Source organism: Alligator sinensis, unplaced genomic scaffold, assembly GCF_000455745.1.
Source record: "Alligator sinensis unplaced genomic scaffold, ASM45574v1 scaffold203_1, whole genome shotgun sequence".
NCBI classification, from domain to species: Eukaryota; Metazoa; Chordata; order Crocodylia; family Alligatoridae; genus Alligator; species Alligator sinensis.
The window spans coordinates 3,170,022-3,189,969 of record NW_005841949.1 but is presented as its reverse complement, the minus strand read 5'-3'; the positions used below and the strand labels follow the sequence as shown (position 1 = coordinate 3,189,969).

The following is a 19,948-nucleotide window of genomic DNA, read 5'->3' as shown; positions in this document are numbered from 1 at the left end:
CCAGTGGATCCCTATATCTGCCTGCCTCCCCCATCTGCCTCCAAACCTCCCCCCAGCCCCTACTCATCCTCCACCTTCCAGTACACCTCCTCCCAGCCCCCCACAGCACAGAGCCTCCCCCACCTACCCCCACCATCTCCACAGTGCACCCCATCTCCAGCTGCTGCAGCTCTGAAGGAGAATGGGACCACAAAGATGGTAGAAATTGGGGGTCAGGTTCCCCCTTGGATGGGCGGGGGGATCCATGAGGAGTCTCTGGTATGTGAAAGACCTGGGGGGCTGTGTGAGGGGAGTCTTTTCATCTTCCCTTCTTTCTCCCTCTTCCTTTCTTCTACCAGAAAGGGAACAAGTCTGCTTTTAACTTCTTGTGAGACTCCCTCACATGTACAGCCAGGAAAAGAAACACTTTTCCTTTTTGATTCTCTGCCAGTTTCCACAATGTAGCAATTTGTTCCAGTTGACATTTTTTACCAATGCAAAACTTGGAAAGAAAAATTATGTTGGTGCAAAGGGATGATTTTTTCCAACTTTCAAGAAGTTTTTAATTGTTTAAAAATAAACCTGAAGGAATGTTAGAAACATTGTGTTTTGCATCCAAATGACTATAAGAACCTGTCAGTTTTCAAGTGTCAAGAGACAACATTTTAAAAAGAGAGGTATTTCTTGGTGTTCCTTTTAAGCAAATTATTCAGTCAAACCTAGAATTCAGGGAAGGTTTTGTTGTTGCTTCAACTTGCAAAAAAAAAAAGTTTTTGTCCATTAAGTTTTGCCTTGCTGTATTCACAAGGAAGTGGAAGGGCAACCCCAGACTGGAGCATGGAAAGGGAGTTGCTCTCCAGGATCAATGCTGGAGCCTTTCTCAAACATGCCAAAAACTGAGGGCTTGAAAGCACCCTCGAAAGGGATGCCTATGATCAATCTCACTAGCAAACTTCAAGGGTTTGGAGTGTTCCTGCAGGGAGGGTACAATTGGGCAGGATGTGCTCGGGCCCATTCTGGCCATGATGCACTATTGCCATAGGATAGACAAGTCCTGACTCACCCACCCACCCATCCCATCTACCTAAAGGTAAAAACAACACCCTCTACTAATTAGGGGCTGGAGCTGACTCAAGTTCTGAGTCAATCAGACAGCAACTCAGGGAACCTAGAGCAGTGGAGCCAGGTGAACTAAACTGGGAAAGAAGCTAAACTCAGACAAGCGAGTCAGAGAGAGGCCAATGGATATCCACAAGGAACAGTGGAAATGGCTGAACCTAATTGTGGAGCAGGTTGGAGAGGAAGCACTAACGTGAGATATAAAAACAAGCAAGGGAGAGCTTCTTGGATTTTTTTAGACCAGTGGTAAGTATGCACAGCACAGCATACAGGAAAGCAGGAATTTGATTGAGGGAGACATGAAGTTTCTGTTCACAAAAGCTTCGTCACTTTTTCTTTTGTTGGTCAGAATTTGAAAATAGGTTGCAGGGTGGGTGGGTGTGTGTGTGTGTGTGTGTGTGTGTGTAGGGACTCAGGTTTCTGTATTTTTTAACTCGCCCTTACCGCACCCATCTCCAGCTAGCAAAACAGAACCTGTTTCTTGACATATAGTGTAGTAGTATATGTAACAAGTTATGCTTGCTGTAAAGAAACGAAGAGAAATCTACCTTTTAATTTCTTAGACTTGAAACTCAGTCCCACACTATCATTCCCCAAACTCTCCAAACAGTACATTAGACTGCCTCAGTTCTTCAGTTCCTAGGGATGACATGGCAGTCAAAGCTAGAATAACAGAATAGATGAAGCAGGGGTCTGATTTAGGAGGGCAATTTGAATGCTTAGCAAACCTTTGTTTAATTTTATTTCCTTGAGGGCTGGCTTACTGGGATAGACTTCCATCTGCATCTATATTTAGAAAAGATAATTTACGGTGAAATACAACTTAGAATATACACTGGAATCTTTCCTTACTCGCTGGAAATGGAAATGTTTAGAAAGCCCAAAAGTTGCTTTAATGTTTGCTAACCTAGGTAACTAACAAGGTATTTTGGATTAACTACATTGCATGTTCACAGAATGATTCAAGCTAACTTTTGCTAGCCTGTCCTAAACACAGTACTTTCAGTTGGTTGAAAAGTTAACTAAAGAGATGACAAGCACAGAATTGCAATGATAAGCATTATTCAAAGCAGCAGCCTGATCACTAGGGACCTACTGAATTCACAGCAGAAGCAGAGTGTGTGGTGGCTCCTTTAATCTTGCATGTTCCCTTGCATACACCTTGCCTCTTGCCTAGCCCCCCACCCCCTTGCTAGTGATTAGCGAAGGACCCTGCTGCTCCTTCCTGGTCAGCAGGGAAGCTAAAACTGCAGTTTTAAATATGGCGCTGTTTTTGCCTCCCCACCAGTCAGCAGCAAACAGCAGGGCCATCTGGGGGCCCTCAGCCAATTAGTGGTGGGAGGCAAAAACAGCACCACATTTAAAACCACAGTTTTCTCCTCCCTGCTGAGTAAGAGTGAGCCGCTAGCAGGGCCCCTTCACCAATCAGTGGGTGGGGAGGAGAGCAGGGGGGAACCTGAAAGATTAAAGGAGCCACAATGCACCCCATTCCCACCATGAATTCAGTAGGTCCCTACTGATCACTATAGGCAAAGTGACTAAGATCCAACCCAATAATATAAAAGAATTGCAAATGTGCAGTTTAAAATACTGATACGTCTACAAAACCATGTTGTGTTCTATGGTGTAGATCTATTTTCTAAACTTGAGAGACACCCCATTTTTGATGGAGACATCAGTTACCCTGTTTTTCTCTACTGTTCCTCAGACCTGCCTAGGCTTCTTCATCATTTCCACATCTTTGAATAAAATGGGTAGGAATCTTGGTTTTTGTATTCTTTGCTCCTAGTAATCTGAGCCATATTTAGAATAAAAAATAACAGTGACTATCTGAAGTGGCAGCAGTGATGTCTACTGTAAGTAGACACTTTCGATCCATTCAGAGCTGTAAAAAGCTAGTATTCATTACTGCAAGGCTCCCTCACTGTAAGGCTGCATTTGGAGGCAAGAGGGTTGGCATGGTATTTACTGGGAATGCTTATAAAGGAGTTAAAGAAAATTTGATTTCTGGAGGGCAGAAGCTGTGTACCCTTCTAGATTATGTGGCAGAGCTTCATCAACAGTACTGTTGTGGGCTAAGTACACAAGAAAGGCAGAGCCTATCAAATTAGCTTAGTTAGCAAAGCCTCTAGCCATTGTACAGAAACCTTTTTCTATCTGACACATCGGCTGGGCTGAAATACATGGCAGCAGTTTTCTAGGAGAGAGAGAATCATTTGCTTTTTTCATTTCTTTTCTTCCGGCTCTACAACCTCAACAGTGAGAATCTGTTCCCCACTTTGTGGGGCAGGTGTCATGCGGAAAGAGACTGAATCATCTCCTGTCACAGTGACAACTTCCTCAGTTTGTTGTTCTTCTGACTTGCGGCGGGAGGCCAACGGGGATCGATGATGCATTGGTGATTTTGGTGGAACTGGAGCGGAAGCCGCCTCCTGGAAGATACACCAAACAAAGTCAAATTTACAAGGCCTTAATCCATGATCACACCTTATTGGCCACTACTACTGTTAATTAATTCTTAATGCTTAGTGTAGTCTGGCAGAGAAAACAGGATGTCAAGAGTGTTTATGGCATCGGAGCTCTTCACTAGGATTTCACTTTACTGGTGTTTGGTTGAGTTTTGTTTGTAGGGGAAGATAAATTATATGCTCAGGAAACAGGTTGGAATCAGTATCATCACTCTGTAACTTCTGTTACAGAGATTAGTCATTACATTTCAGTCCTTTTTGGAAATAACCAAGGGATTTATCCTGGTAACATTTTGCAAAAATATGTTGTCAGTGCACCTCAAACACCAAATGACTATCTAAAAGTACAGGCATTTACAATGAAAGCTAATAAAAAGAAAATGCAATCTTCAAAATCTGATAAAGGAGGATAAAAGCCCATACTGAACTAATATAGACTAGGAAAGGAAGCTGGAGTTCTTGGTAAATGCATCACTTACAGCATTTATTTTTGTGGTGGCTATCCAGAATGTGTGGTAAATCAGCAGCATCTCTGCTGCTGCTTTTAAATGTTTTTAAATTTTTGTTACCATGTTTAATTATCTGAAGCCTCACTTCTATGAAAGGCAATATAGACCTGGATTTCATTGTTTTGTGTCTCTTTCTGGATACTAATATGGTCCATTATCAGAGTTCTGAATGCCTGTTGGTGTTTCAATACCCGTGTTCTACTAAGAAAAGACGTGGATATATTAAACAGACATTTATGTTTAATTAAATGTGGCTCCTTTTTTACTGTTTGACCAGGAAAGCAAACCAGAAAATGTGAATATTAAGACTTTTAATTTCTTTGGTTCTATCCAAATCTGACTAACTGAATTTGTGGAATATCAAAATGCAATTCCAGTTAAATGAATAATGCTAAAGATTTGGATGGATATACTTCCCTGTAGATACTGGATATTTGGTTCTGCATTTGCCCATTATTTTATTATATATAATAGTGGCTCTGAATCTTATGAAGTAGAGGTTTTGTTATGTGGATATGTACACAATAAAACTAGACTGTCACCTAACATAATTAGGAGCTCCAAAGGTGAAAGCTAATGTGTTTATCCTTTTGGGCCACGCTGCAAGCTGATGCCTGCTAGTGACTACACCTTCCTTGAAGGCTGTCTTTAATTCATCTACAACCACTTTTCTGTTTGTTTCAATCACTCTCAAATTTAGCTACCTTTATGTGAAATGTAATAGAGGTCTCAGTTCTGTTCCTTAAGAACTGACTTTATAAAACCACAATTATTACCAACAGCTGACTCCTTTTTTTGACTGTGGCTCCAGAAAAGCAAACCCAAAAAGCAGACCAGGTTCGTTATTTTTCAGCTGGAATATACATTCTATGCTACACCTTGCTCAGCCTATTAACTGTATTACAAAATGATCATCCCATTGTGAATGAAAGAACAAAAATTCCCCTCCTTTGTGCTCACCTGCATTTCCTGCATTGCTTTCAGCTCTTTCAGTTTCCACCTGATGTGGGCAAGCTTTCCTTTTCTTGCCATCTTTCCTGCAGCTGCCAGAGCCGCTTGGAAGAGTTTAGGTGTCCCAGGTCTTGGAGGAATGATGAGCGTCTCTTTGGGAATTCCTTTTTCATCTTTCCGTTTATTGTTGTTTTTCAGCATTTTCCTAGAGCCAGAAAAGAAAACTAGTTCTGTCTGGGAACATGCCATGCTAAATTCATTTTCCAACACAAACAGATTCAATTTTGTAGCAAACAAGGAAGGTATTCTTAAAACTTTGGACTTGGTTGTGGGGTAGAGCTGGGAAAGGGAGACAAAAATAATCCGAATATTTTGTTCACATTGCTACATGTGTGGGCAGCCAGTGCTCCCAAGCAGTTCATACAACATGGGAGCTAACAAGTAATACAGTGTTGTTCAAATCAGTTCATGAAATAAATGCAGTCACAATCATTATTTGCAGAAGCAAACTTCAAATATATACACACAAACATGAATTACATGCACTCTTCATATATGTTTTTATCAAAGGTAAAACTTGGCCTGACTAGCAAGGAATAATCTTCTAAAAGATGTAGGGACACTCAAACTGCTTGACACATTTAAAATGAGGCTGTACAAAATATTAGTAAACAGAAAATACTTCTAAAATATTGGGGTGGGGAGTTGAATTAAATGATCCAATTAATCTTTTCCAACTGTAGGATTTAAAATGATCTGCTGAAACCCTCTAGGATGAAATACAGCTATGAATTAGGAAAGGAAATTAACAGCCATCTTCTACCCACATTAGCTTCAAGCTACCTCAAAGAGCACCCTCTAGCTTCTACTCAAATTACTGGAGATTCGGTAGATTTTTTTTTCAAGTCCTGATCAGGTTTGAGTCTGTATAACTTATGAGAAGTGATTCAACTAAACCCCCTCTGTGTGTGTGTGTGTGTGTGTGTGTGTGTGTGTGTGTGTGTGTGTGTGTGTGTGTGTACACCTGGTGTGCAGCCCCAAAGATGCACCTGATTTCTCTGACTCTAAGGTTTGTACCGTCTAAATATTTATTACATAATACAAATCAACACTGACAAGTGCAGGGTGCTGCACCTGGGGAGGAAGAACCAGTGGCACACCTATGGGCTGGGGAACTCCCTTCTCGCGAGGGTCAAGACAGAAAAGGATCTTGGAGTCATCATTGATGCAACAATGAACATGGGCCGACAAAGTGGGGACGCAGTCAGGAAGGCTAACCATACCTTTTTGGGCATCCACAGACACATCTCAAGCAGGTCCAAGGGTGTGATCCCCCCCCTCTATGTGACACTGGTCAGGCCGCAGCTGGAGTACTGCGTCCAGTTCTGGGCGCCGCACTTCAGGAGGGATGTGGCCAACATGGAGAGGGTCCAAAGGAGGGCCACCCGCATGATCAGGGGTCAGCAGGGCAGGCCCTATGAGGAGAGGCTGAGGGACCTGAACCTGTTCAGCCTCCAAAAGAGAAGGCTGAGAGGGGATCTAGTGGCAGTCTACAAACTAGTCAAGGGGGACCAGCAGGCATTGGGAGAGTCCCTTTTCCCCCCGAGCACTTCCGGGAGTTACAAGAAACAAAGGACACAAGCTAGCGAAGGGTAGTTTCAGGCTAGACATTAGGAGGTGCTATTTCACTGTCAGGGCGGCTAGGACCTGGAACCAACTTCCAAAAGAAGTGGTGCTGGCTCCTACCCTGGGGGTCTTTAAAAAAAGGTTGGACGAACATCTGGCCGGGGTCGTTTGACCCCAGTACTCTTTCCTGCCATGGCAGGGGGTTGGACTAGATGATCTCCTCAGGTCCCTTCCGACCCTACCAACTACGAAACTATGAAATGACACTTCAAAAAACAACCTGTCACTCACTTTGCTTTCTTACGCAGAAGCTTCTCTGAGTCAGGATAATGCACCAAAATTTCACTCAAGTCCTTCTTATCCAGAATGAAAAGATTAGCGAATCCATGAGCCACAACATTTGCTGTGCGGCGATTTCCACCTCCTACTGCCAGCAAGCTAATTAAAACAGCAAGAGAGGTTAATTTAAAACCAGAAGTGTGACAGGGTTTGTTTCCGGAAACAAGTTGTCTACATATTCAGTGCTTGCCTTCTACCAACAATGACATTTTCACATGTCTGGTATTTTATGTGGGGGTTTTTGTGAAACAGTAACAGAAAAGCATCTTTTTAAAAAAAATCATTATTGTTATTTTGTAACTATGATGACATAAAACAAGCTTCATACAGAAATGGCTATAGAAAAAGCAACCAGACTCACCAATCAATACAATAACTCTGAGCAGTTATGCACAGGTATTAGCTATTCAAACAACAATAGGCATTATAGTTCACATACTACAAGGAAAGCAAGGACCTTTATCGGGGTTGTCAGTGTTGTGGCTCTACTTTTCCAACTGTCACTGCAGAGCATGCAGATCTTTGCTAATAGAGATGTGTAGGTTTTTGTAATCATATTCCGCCTATAACTAGCATTTCTGTTTCTTCTTGAAGTTGGCTGACCTGAAGAGTTCATTATAAATGCATGCTTTTCCTGATAACCAGGAACTATTTTCATCGCACTTTACACTTTGATCTCTCACATTTTCAGCCACAAGGATTCCCTACCTGACCCATACCTACACAGGTCAAGTGGTTTAGAACAGTAAGCTTGCAGTGATTTCTTTTCACCTAACGTGAGAAAGGGGTGATCCAAGTCAGACTAGAGAATTCTCCATTTTCTTGGGTTTATTTCAAAATCAACAATACGCTTACTGAGGAGTTCGGCTTTTAAGATTGAATAAAGATGGGGTCACACAGATTTTCAACCAGGGTACAGAGGAGACCCACCATTTACAATCTGAGTCTCCATAGTGAGATCACCAATCCTTTCATCTGAGAAGGATCTCAAAGGACCCTTTCAATGCTCTTCAGTTGGGCAGGAGGGTGATGATGGTAGTTTTATCTGATGTTTCTTTTTTCCTCTCTTCTTCCTCCCCTCTCCCTGCCCCCCCACAAGTTGAGTCTTGCTTCTGCTACTGTCAGAGCACCAAGTCAGCTTATATCATGGAAGCTTATGTAGAAATAAGGCAAGGTGATTAGGGAAACTTGAAATTGTAAAAATAAAAACCTGTCACTTATTTGTGTGAACAGACACCACTGGTGTCTGTCTGATCCCTTTCAACAACAGCAGAAAATAGAACCCAGTGGTGTATCTGCCTTTCCCACCTGTGCTGAGCTCAACTTCTGCTATATATCCTCAAATTCCATCTAATCCCAGTTGTCCTTCATTTTCATGACTTCCCCCATTGATCCCTCCTCTAACCTGATTTCTCCAAACACCGACCCAGGTTTCAGTGTCACAAGCACAGTTTTGCCATCGGGTCCTCCAAGCACCTGCACCTGTCCAGCCTGTATAATATACATCTCTCGGCCAATTTCCCCCTAAAACAAAGATTAGAACAAATTGTGGGGCATGCAGTTGTTGCACTGATACATTCCAGAAAGAAGGGATGGTCAAATACAGAACATAGGGGGACACTGTTCCTCCAGCTCTCTTTATTCACAGTATTTTTTTCTCTCTCATATTATTATATCCTATTTCCTCTCAACTGTTACTGTTACTAATGGCAACCACAGCTATAGTAAAAATAAATCTGTTCAAAATCAGGTTTTTACCTTCTTAATATTAATATTTTTTACATCTAAACCAACAGAGGGCACTCACTGCACATTATAATCAGCTTCAACAACAGTTCGCGACAGTTTTGCTATGAATTCCCTTACAAAAAGGTGCATCCTTCCTGTCATGTTTTGTTGGCCACATCTTTCTACCTCAGATACCTCTCAGAAGTGCGGCCCAGAAAGGGCAAAAGTGACAACTCTGCTCTACCTTTGTGCTTCTTAATTTTGTGTAACCATGGTTGCAGCTTCTGGTGTAAGCTACAAAAAAATATTTGTGGAGGCTGCACTAATTACGGTAGTCTGGCATGACTGCCTATGAGCTGCTCCATAGTCAGGAATATCAGGAACACTTCCCTCATCCTTCCCCATTCTCACTCCCATAATACCTCCCTCTTGATCCTATTCACACCCTCTGTAGTACCCCCATACACACTGTCTATGCAGAAGGGTAGCATATGCTTGCGTATATCAAGCATATGCTGCTGCCTCCATTGGCTGAAGTTCCAAAAGGACCTTTATGGTCAATTTGTGCTGGAACAATATCAATAGCGACAACCAGAATATGCTCCTGTCTCTTTCAACGTTTCCCCCTGCCAAATGTATGAGGTAAAAAAAATAAATGCCCCACACCCATTCAAATAATTTGATGATGAGCTTCTGCAACTGGCTTGTCTCTCCCTTACCCTAACATAGCATCACTCTACTTTCAATTCTATAAAGATAATTTGTTTAAAGAGGAAATGCCTGTTACCTTCTTACATACGTAGTCATGAGGTAAGTAAACAACAGACTTGAGTCTCTTCAGCATGTCAAAAATCATCTGCCGGTCACAGCCCTGAAGCAAAGACAAAGAAGGAAGAATCATTATTTAGTGTGTGGGCACATGTCCATATTTAACTCATGTCAGAGCTGAGAAGGTTGGCAGTACCTGGAAGAGCGCCACCTTACTGACTATAGCATAGTTCACATCAATGGCAATATCCAGCCTCATCTTTTCAGGTAACTGCACCAACAGCTCGGTTTCATCTGTCACATTGGGATAGAAAACAAAATGCTGGTGACTTGCAGAAATTTGCTGGCCTTCAAGTATGGGTCTCAGTGCACAAGTCAGTGCAGAGTCATGGCCATTAAGAATCATGGCTTCCACTTTTATACCTAGGAAGCAGGAAAATCTACAACAATGACCTAGGCTGTGTCCAGAGGAAGAGTGTATTTCACTTAAACAACAATCTCCTTTGGATTCTGCAGAGGCCGCTATGCATGATCACTACAACTGGAGCTCTATGCTTTCAAAAGTTTGTTGGCAGTAGAAGGCAACTCTTTGCAGATGGATCCTGTCAAACCACAGAGATTTCAATATACAGGTAAGTATGACCCCATCAGCTTGATATTGCAACACTCTTCTGAGAAGGGAGTTGGTCCAGGAGTGAGTGGAAACCAATATGATGACTGAATCCGAGAGAACGAGCCTGCGGGGGGGGGGAGACAATGAGAAAAAAAAAAGACCCCTCTCCTTATCCCCTTCCTCTCCCTTCTACTCAAAATGCTTGGGGATGGGACCTTCAAGCTGTGCTGCCACTGTCTCTGCAAAGTGGCTGCAATGCCCTCAATGTATGGGTTTAACTGGAATATCTTAGTGCCACTCGGCACATCTACACAATACTTTACAGCAATGTAGCATCAGCGGGCATGAACCATGATGCCAATGCTACTGTGCAATAGCTTCAGAAACAACCCAGGCAGCGCTGGAACTGTGCAGTACCAGCGGTTACTACACAGTCAGGTGCATGTGTTGACATGCCCACTGACTGTTAGAAGGGGGAATAGGCAGCCATGTCTCTTGTTTTTTCTCCAAATAACTGAATCTGCAGTTGGTGCTGATAACAGTAATCAGCATTTTAGCTGCATGCACAAACTGTTGTTTATTTAGTGAGAACACTGCCATAAAAAAAACAGAAAGGCATGAACTTGAAGTCATATTAGCAATAATCCTGTATACAGCATGTTCTTACCTAGCATGCCTTGTGACTGCCATGTGTAATCATACCATGTTTTGACCCGGTTCTGAACAACTTTGGGAATTCTGTAGAAGTTCATGTACTTAATGGTACTGTCCATGCAACTCCGATAATAGGTTTGTCCTGCTGTAGCAGCACCAACTACATCTCTCATCTGGGTTGGAGGCAGGAGTACAAAACAAAGGAAAAGCATTTATTCATTGTTACTTAGAGTTGTTGAGGATTCTAAAGACTCCACACCTAGTTGTTGTGGATTGCCATAGAGATTTTTAGCACCTGCATGCTCTGATTTAGAACATCACTGGCAATCTGCAAGTCAGGAGCCTTTCTGTTAATAAAACAAATTTTGAAATTACCCTGACACTCTGGGAGGAAGTTGAAAAGTGCAGAGTAGGCTTTTATAATCAAAGCATCATTTCAGAGGAAGAGGCATTAAAAAGAACACACTGTCAATTTACAGTACAGGGAATGGACAATGAGGTGATTATTTGCCTACCTGACCTATCATAACAGAGAAGGCAAAGACTCCCGTGAAGTAGTTCACAAGCTGGAAGACTATTTCAAACAGAGTTCGAGGGTCTGGGAGGCCTCCAATAGTAATCAGGGTCTTGACAGCCCAGTAGTAACAACGGATATAACTACAAGGAAAAGAAAGAACAATGCTTCTGTGGGTTTCCTGCAGCATTACTTACTTTTTACTATCGGATTGCATGCTTACACTCATCCAGTCTGGAGTCTTTTGTCTCTAGTGTTGGGGGGAAACTAATGAACTTAAATCTCTTTTTCCTTCAAAGAAAATGTTCTTAGAAATCCCATAGAAGCAAAGAGATTTAGCATTTACCTAGAAATCCCAATTTGTTAGGTTAAGTTATCCAACTGGGTTCTCATCCCCTCTATCAGTAGCACTAATAGCAAACTGGAAAAAAGCAGTCACCCACATTTATCGTGTGTGTATGTAAGGTCATTTAGATAGATAGATAGATAGATAGATCTTGTGATTAATGTACTAGGTTGGGACTCGGGAGATCAGGGTTCAATTTCTGCCTGTATCATATTACAAAACAAAACCATCCCCATAACCAACAAATAGCATAAAGGTTGCAAAGCCAAACACCAAAGTAAAGAGTAAAGGTTACCTGTTACCAGAATTAGGGTTACTAGTTGCAAGCTTAATTTGACCCCTGTGTGGATATGATCGTCACATACTCTTTCTATAGGATCCTTGCCTCATTCAGTGTATAGGATGGATGAAACTCAATTAATGAGCACATTTTCAATATTTTGTGTCACCCTCATTGGTCAGTATTTGGCCCTCAGCTTTAATTATGGTAGAATATCCAGCTCCTGCTCTGAATACAGCTTATTATGTTTTCATATGGGATTTTCTGCAGTACTCAGGGGAGAGCTCATTATAATCAATTCATCTTCACAACAACCTTGTGAAGTGCGTTCAGTGTTATCACCTTGATATTGAAGAGAAGAAGCTGCAGCACAGGGAGATTAAGGTAAAAAAAAAAAAAAGTCCCTAATTCTGGGTGCTTGATTTGACATACCCGAGTCTGATTTTTCAGAGTAGTATTGCACATATTCCAGCATCCCAGTGCTTTCAGTTGCAGACATGAGCAAAGATCCCAGATCTGCCAGCAGAGGACTGCGGAAACCCAGGGTTCTTGGGCTCCTCTCTCAGTTTTGCAGAAACATGTTCTCTAACACTCAAGGACCTTTTTAGCTGGTCTCCCAGGCTTAACAACTTTTGACCCTGTCCTCTGCAACCAGTTGATGTCCTGTTTCTCTCCCACTCTTTGCTCCTCATCCCAGTACCAGTTTCCTTGTCTATCTACTCCAGTCCCAGTTTCTACTCCTCAGACCCCTCATCCTAATCCTAGATTCCTTACCTAGCCAACCCCACTCTCCTCTTTTAGTTTCTCATCTCTCTCCCATTTTCTACAGTTACTAGCTCCAGTCTGTTATTTTTCCCAAGCTCCTCACCCACCTCAGTCTGTTACCCAGCTCCCAGCTCCTTCCCATATCTCCACCTGCCTCTTGTTTTCCCTCATCTTCCAGCTCCTCTGATCTTTGTGTTTCCCCTCCCATATGTACCGCATTCCCTTACCAGCTCTCAGCCCTCTCACCCCCCATTCTCAGTCCTTGTTGACTCTGTGCATCTATGAATGGCAGTGGGTTACTATCAAATGTACCATAGCACGATGTTCTGGGTTTTTTTGTTTGTTTGTTTGTTTTTTGTCCAACCTATTTACTATTAAATGTAGCATATTAATCCAGCCTTGGCTATACCCTGGCAGTCTCTGTCACTCCTATTATGCTTCACTGGATTACACAACAGAAAAGATCAAACATGGTAAGTACCTGTTTCCTTCCCCATCATACACCCAGTGTGTAGAACCCAGCCCTTCAAATGCCGATGCCCAGTAGTATAGACAAGAGTTCACGTGTAAGCAGTAGAGTAAATAGGCTGTGGTCCTTATCACTCTGTAAACCAAAGGAAAGGGAAAAGGGAAAATTGTAAGGTAGTTGATAATGAGAAACACTTTAAATTCCCCCTCAAAATATCACCATTAAAAGTGAAAGGCAATTAATAGAAAGATGGGGTGGATGCTGATATTTCTAGTTATATTTAAAAAAAAAAGAAAAATGAATCCCTGTGAAGCCCCAGAGGTGAAAGAGCCAACGCTCGGCACAATTCATAGACAATGAAGGTACCAGCATATTTCTTATCTATGGCTTTCCCCTAGTAACCCTTCTCCCATCCCATCCCATCCCATTCCATCCCCCCCACCCCCATGCTGTTCCCTTTGCTTTCAGATCAAAAATATCATCTCTAATAACACTGATAGTACTTACCACATGCAACTGGCACTTTAAAAGCTTTAATAGAAACTACTGTTAATATAGACACATTTTCTATGGTTATCTTTCATGCTGTCATTCTGGGTCGTGTCCTGCTAGCAGTGGCACATGCTATGAGTCAAAATCAGCTGAAGACTGACTGAAAAATTAATCTTTCATTTGGTTGCAGAGAGAACCAAGTGTTAAGTGCTTGGGCCACGAGGCCCCGTAGTATTTGATCCCAGTGTTTCTCTGCCAGTCATCTTATGATGTATTAGTGTCCATCTCATTTCCTACCACAAAGCAATTGACTTTTGTGATAATTATGAGGAGGAACCTTCTCTATCTAGATTTATTTAGTTGGAAATGGGGGACAATAAAGAATTGTTTGGATGAAGACTTCTGTATCTCTAGAATTACATCTCTCTCCACTCCAATAAAGAGGAATCCTAAAAATAATGTCCTACAAAAATAAACAAGCATCAATGGTTTATCTTACCTGTAAATATATGCCTTGCTCAGAATAGCTTCAAGTCGATTGTTAAACTCGAAGAAAGCCATGTACTGTTGAAGAGAATGAATGCAATAGGTGTCAGAATAATAGAAAATTAGAGTTAGACGGGACCTCAGGAGATCATCTAGTCCAACCCCCTTCTCAAAGCAGGACCATCGCCAACTAAATGATCCCAGCCAAAGCTTTGTCTAGGCAGGTCTTAAAAACCTCCAAGGATAGAGAGTCTACAACCTCTCTGGGTGTGTCAGCTCCCTGATTTCTGTAACTGATAACTACTTTGGACTAAAGCTTAAATGAGAAATGATGAACTACTAGAACCATGTTTCACACTTGTATCCCTTCCAAAATAGTTCCATTCTCCTTTGCTTTTACTTCTCCAATAGTTAAATGGCATGATCTACAAAAGGAGTAATTTGGGAAAGACCTAGGTACCACTGTTTTTTTTTAACCTATGACTGATTTTTTTACTGTATTTTGTATTCTAAAATGCTAAGTGCACTTTAGAGTTGACATCAAGTGCTAGTTTGATGACCTGAAGGCTCAAGTCTTCCATATGACTTCCAAATCTTGGACTTTTTCTATGTTGCAGATTACTGCTGGTCCATTGTTATTCAGGACTATCCGTTCATTTCCCATATACAAGAAAATAGGTGAAAAGCAGGACTGTGTTTGATAATATCTTTTCTTGCACCAACTATACTGTTGGGAGAAATGTTAGATAAGCTTTCGAGCACAAAATGCATGTCATAATTACTTTCACCTGCTACTAATCTGATGTAAAATTGGACTACTGTCTCCATAGCCAATGTGGTATCTCTTCAACCATCTAATCTTCTAACCGAAACTAGTCTTGTGTTTATATACACTTTTTTCATTGTTCTCATTTTTAAAGCAATAGTGGCTTTCCTTGAAAAACCTCTAATTGTTTTGAAACTTAATCTATCACAGAGGAGCTGTTTCTCTGCTTACATCAGGTTTAATGATTGCAATATGGACATACACATTCCTACTTCAGTAGGAGCTGGATCAGCCTCTCAGTATGTGTTTTCACAACCCACCTTGAAAATAAATTAAGGATATACAAATTACAGCTGAAGCACATGACAGCTTCAGCAGAACAAACCTCTTCACCACTCTTCCCTCATACAATTTTCTTGACATCTGCATTTAGCCTATTTCTACAGCAAGCAATAACTCATCAACAATAGCACAGTATTCAGTTACAGTTAATGGCAATGCATATTCTCCCTTGTTTTTGTAAGTTTCTGGCTTACCTTTAAACAGCGAGGCAAACGTAAGAGGGAATTTACACCAACTTTGAAGTAAAATATATCCAGAGGAATGAGGGAGATCAAGTCCATCTAAAAGCCATTCAGACCAAAGAAGAAAACATGGTGGTGAACTAAAAACATCATGGGACTCATTTGCTTCAACCAGCCCTCAAGCAAATATTTATGAAACACACTTCTGCCTTTTCAGTGAAATCAACAGTGATGATCCAGGGATAGAGTAATGCAAGTCAGTGAACAACACAACCATATTCCATAGGCACAGATAAACTCAACACCCTTTAACTTGTCTAGATAATAACTGGGGCTCCAGAGAGGCTCACATTACAATGGGAACTCCATTATTTGAATCCTATGTGCTCTCTTGCCCATATCCAAATCACGATACTCCTAGCTCCCTCTGAGGGTGCTACTGCTTCTTTCTGAACTTACCTACCATACTGTCTGTGATCCCTAGTTATTCATGGTTAGTCCCTGATCAGAGACAGCCATAGGGTGTGAGGAAAAGCACTAGCATTCCTTCTATTCCTTTCATACCCAAGACAGGGATATCCTAAGTCTGGTCTTCAGTATATTTAAAGGCCATTAGCAAGATAAAAATCATATATATTAAATTATTGCAGTTTTTTCTTCAGAAACATGACCAATAACAGGAGTGAGTATATCATTATTAATCTGTACTCTGACAAATACTAACATACATAAACAAAAGTCATATAAAATGCATCTCACCTTGAAGCGTTCAGTTTTCATGTAGTTTTCTCTCATGTCCTTTTTATCACACTAGGTGAAAACAAGAGGCAGAAAGAGGCATCATCACTCTACTATGAGCTTTACTTAACTGAAAAGGCAATAGAGCTACATCCACAGACCTGGCCATATGCTTCCTTACAAATATGTACCACAAAGAGGATAAGAAAAGTCCTAATGATAAGAGGAATGGACGAAGGTAAGAGAGATGGAAGGGGATGTGACCACATAACCTTTTTGCCCAACTGACCTATGTACAGTTAACATATTGGAAGATCTTTTGTACTGAGAGAAGGCATATGGCTTGATGATGGGATAATGGGCAAGGGGGGTCCTTAAGTTGCCATTTCAGTTCCCTGAACATTTTTCTTAGGATAACATAGACCCGTAAGACTCCTACAGTATCTCTATTCTAAACAGGCATAACCTCCACAAGCTGCCCCATGTTCCCAGCTGGTGGAGGCAGTGTACTGGTTAGATGAAAGGAGCCAATAGCAGCAGAGCAGTCTAAAAGGCACTTTCTATCCTAAGAAAGGAGGAGCAATATGCAGGGAAACAGAAATCCATGTGTTTCATTCTATCCGTTCCCATGGATCTCAATTCTGTATGTGGTATTTTTGGCCATTTCTTCCTATTTTATGCCGCTACAAGGACACGTCTACAAGAGCACTTTACTGTTTTACTGCACATTAATGCTGCATGTAAAAAAAGTGCAATTACAGTAATGTTCAGTAAGATAAGCTACTGTGCATTAAGCGTCACTTGAAAAATGTACACTTTTGGTACTGGACAATAGAGCAGCCTAATGCACATTTACTTAGTACCTCACAATGGAGGTACTAAATTTAATGCACATTAGGAAAGATTCATAGATTCATCGATTGTGAGACTGGAAGGGACCTCGGAAGATCATTGAGTCCAGCCCCCTGCACCAAGCAGGAAAGACAACTTGGGTCCGGTGACCCCAGCAAGGTGACCGTCCAATCTCCTCTTGAAGATTTCCAGGGTAGGTGATTGCACCACCTCTGGAGACAGCTTATTTCACAGTCTGGACACCCTAGCTGTGAAGAAGTTTTTCCTAATGTTGAGCCTGTAACAATCTTCTAGGAGTTTGTGACCATTACTCCTGGTTTTCTCCAAGGGTGCCCTGGTGAACAGTTGCTCATCTAGCCCTTGATGTACACCCCTGATGTAGCAGTAAGCTACTATCAAGTCCCCTCTCAGCCTTCTCTTTTTCAGGCTGAAGAGTCCCAGGTCCCTCAGTCTAAAGAAGGGCCACCCATATGATCAGAGACTTGCACGGCAAGCCATACCAGGAAAGGCTGTCTCAAGCTTTACCACATCCTTTTTAACGTGTGGCACCCAGAATTGGATGCAGTACTCCAGCTGTGGTCTCACCAAAGCTGAGTAGAGTAAAAGAATCACTTCCTTGGTTTTGCTGGAGATGCATCAACTGATGCATGCCAGAGTATTATTTGCCCTGTTGGCTACAGCATCTCACTGCTGGCTCATGTTCATACCATGGTCTATTATTACCCCCAGGTCCCTTTCATTCGTAGTTTTCATCAGATTGGCATTGCCGAGCCTGTAGGTGTGTAGGGGATTGTTTGTCTCCAGATGGAGCACTTTACATTTCTCAGTCTTGAACTTCATCTGGTTCTGATCTGCCCAACTTGCCAGCTTGTCTACGTCCACCTGTATCTTCAAGCGTGACCATGCTTCCCCATAACTTGGTGACATCCGCAAACTTGGTCAGCGAGCTCTTCACCCCCACATCCAAATCATTGATGAAGATGTTGAATAGCATTGGACCGTGCACTGACTCCTGAGGGACACCACTGGCCACTTCTCACCAAGACAACACAGATCCGTTAATTAGGACTCTCTGGGTCCTACCCCACAGTCAGCTTCCTACCCACCTAACTGTCAAGAAGTTAAGCCCATAATCCTCCAATTTTGTCGCAAGAACATCATGGGATACCAGATCAAAAGCTTTTTGGAAGTCAAGGTATACAATGTCAACCTCCTCTTATCCACGTGGTGAGTTACCTGATCATAAAAGAAGATGAGGTTGGTAAGAGAAGACCTGCCCATGACAAAGCCATACTGGCTGTCATTCAGAATCCTACCTTCTGCAAACCCATCACACATAGACTCCTTAATGAATTTTACCAGCATTTTCCCTGGGATAGAAGTTAGGCTAATTGGCCTATAGTTACCCAGGCCCTCCCTTCTCCCCTTCTTGAAGATGGGCACAACATTGGCCTCTTCCAGTCCTCAAGGACCTCTCCGGAGCACCACGAGTTTTGGAAGAGTTTCACCAGGGGTTCTGTGATAACTTTGCCCAGCTCCTTCAGCACTCTCAGATGAAGTTCATCCAGTCCTGCTGACTTATATATGTCTATTTTTTTTAATTGATCACACACCAGTTCTATGGCAATAGTAGGAAAACATTCATTCTTACCCTGCTCATTCTGTACCCCATCTGGCATGACTTTCCCCTTGGCCCGGTGAAAAACTGAAGCAAAGTAGTCATTCAGGAGTTCAGTTTTCTCCTGAGTGCCAGTAACCAGCTGTCCTGAGTTGTTGAGCAGTGGCCCCACACTCCCATTTGTTTCCCTCCTGTTCCCTACATACCTAAACAAGGACTTCTTGTTGTCCTTGATTCCCATTGCTAATTTTAGTTCAGTTGCCACCTTAGCCTTTCTAATTTGCTCCCTACAAGTACAGGCCATTGTTGTATAGTCCTCCTTGGGGCATGTCCCAAGCTTCCATTGTCTGTATACCTCTTTCTTCTTTCTCAAGAGGACCATGATTTCTCTGTTTAGCCAAGAGGGCTTCCCAGCCCTTTTGCTACCTTTCCTCTGTGTGGAAATAGACTTCCTTTGTGCTTCAAGGATCATATCCTTAAGGAATGACCACTCTTCATGTACTCATTTCACCTTCAGTCCCTGGCCCCACAGTGGTTTCACTACTAGTGACCTAAGCTTTTCCCTACTGGTGACTTGAGCTTGTTGAAATTTGCATTTTTTAAGTCTGAAACGTCAATCCTGCTATCTAATTGTCTGCCTTGCGACGGACAGTGAACATGATGGTTTCATGGTCACTATCGCCCAGGCTTCCCTCTATGTTTAAGTCATCTCCCTTGGCCAGGACCAATTCTAGAAAAGTGTTACTTCTGGTTGGCTCGTGCACCTCCCGAGTCAGAAAAAGTGATTTGATGAGGAAAAGCACATTAATGCACATGAAAATGCAACCCCATCATCCAAATACTAAGTGGATGCTTCCGTAATGATGTAAGCCACTGATTTTTCAAGCTAAGCCTTCCAATTTGTGTGTTTTTATAAGTAATGGGCAGAACATAACCTTTAGCTCTTGCTTCCCACAGCTCATTTGGTTGGATACAGAAACTGAATCAAAGATTTTAACATCATCCTGTATCTCGAGCACATGCTCCAAATATTGATTTTGTGATCACTTTTGCCATATTCATTTATTCTGGCTCTCTACACTCAAGAAAATTAAAAGCACTATTTATGAGACTGCCAGCCCTGAGTGACAAGGCATATAGGCTGAAGGCTTTTCTACAGCAGCTTATTGGCCAGGGGAGTGTCACAACCCAAAGGGTGTGATTTTTGTTTGTGTGTGCTTCGGCACTGCTAAATTGTCCCCGCTAAATTGCAAGCTTCCTTGCACGGTGGAGTTTTCTGCTGCAAAAGAGAATCCCGGTGCAAGGGAGAATTTCCCGCCGATTTGAAGCTTTCTTTGCAGGGTG

The 19,948-nt window shown here is 42.1% G+C and overlaps 1 protein-coding gene across 6 annotated transcripts in view; it reads right to left on the bottom strand.

Moving 5' to 3' along the window:
* Window positions 1-196: 196 nt before the first annotated feature.
* CNGB1 (cyclic nucleotide gated channel beta 1) overlaps window positions 197-19,948 on the bottom strand; it is a 97,345-nt gene continuing 77,593 nt past the window's right edge. For 4 of the 6 annotated variants that reach the window (XM_025199757.1, XM_025199760.1, XM_025199756.1 and 1 more), the window contains 12 exons: window positions 16,156-16,206; window positions 15,409-15,495; window positions 14,120-14,184; window positions 13,141-13,263; window positions 11,270-11,411; window positions 10,768-10,927; window positions 9,684-9,781; window positions 9,507-9,590; window positions 8,397-8,515; window positions 6,944-7,090; window positions 5,036-5,231; window positions 198-3,530 (listed from right to left, as the gene is read on the bottom strand). In XM_025199757.1, coding sequence (XP_025055542.1) covers window positions 3,324-3,530; window positions 5,036-5,231; window positions 6,944-7,090; window positions 8,397-8,515; window positions 9,507-9,590; window positions 9,684-9,781; window positions 10,768-10,927; window positions 11,270-11,411; window positions 13,141-13,263; window positions 14,120-14,184; window positions 15,409-15,495; window positions 16,156-16,206 — 1,479 coding nt within the window. In that variant the 3' untranslated portion in view covers window positions 198-3,323. Of the gene's footprint in view, window positions 3,531-5,035; window positions 5,232-6,943; window positions 7,091-8,396; window positions 8,516-9,506; window positions 9,591-9,683; window positions 9,782-10,767; window positions 10,928-11,269; window positions 11,412-13,140; window positions 13,264-14,119; window positions 14,185-15,408; window positions 15,496-16,155; window positions 16,207-19,948 lie in introns of all 6 variants that reach the window. The other 2 variants (XM_025199762.1, XM_025199759.1) reach the window with 1 other exon arrangement.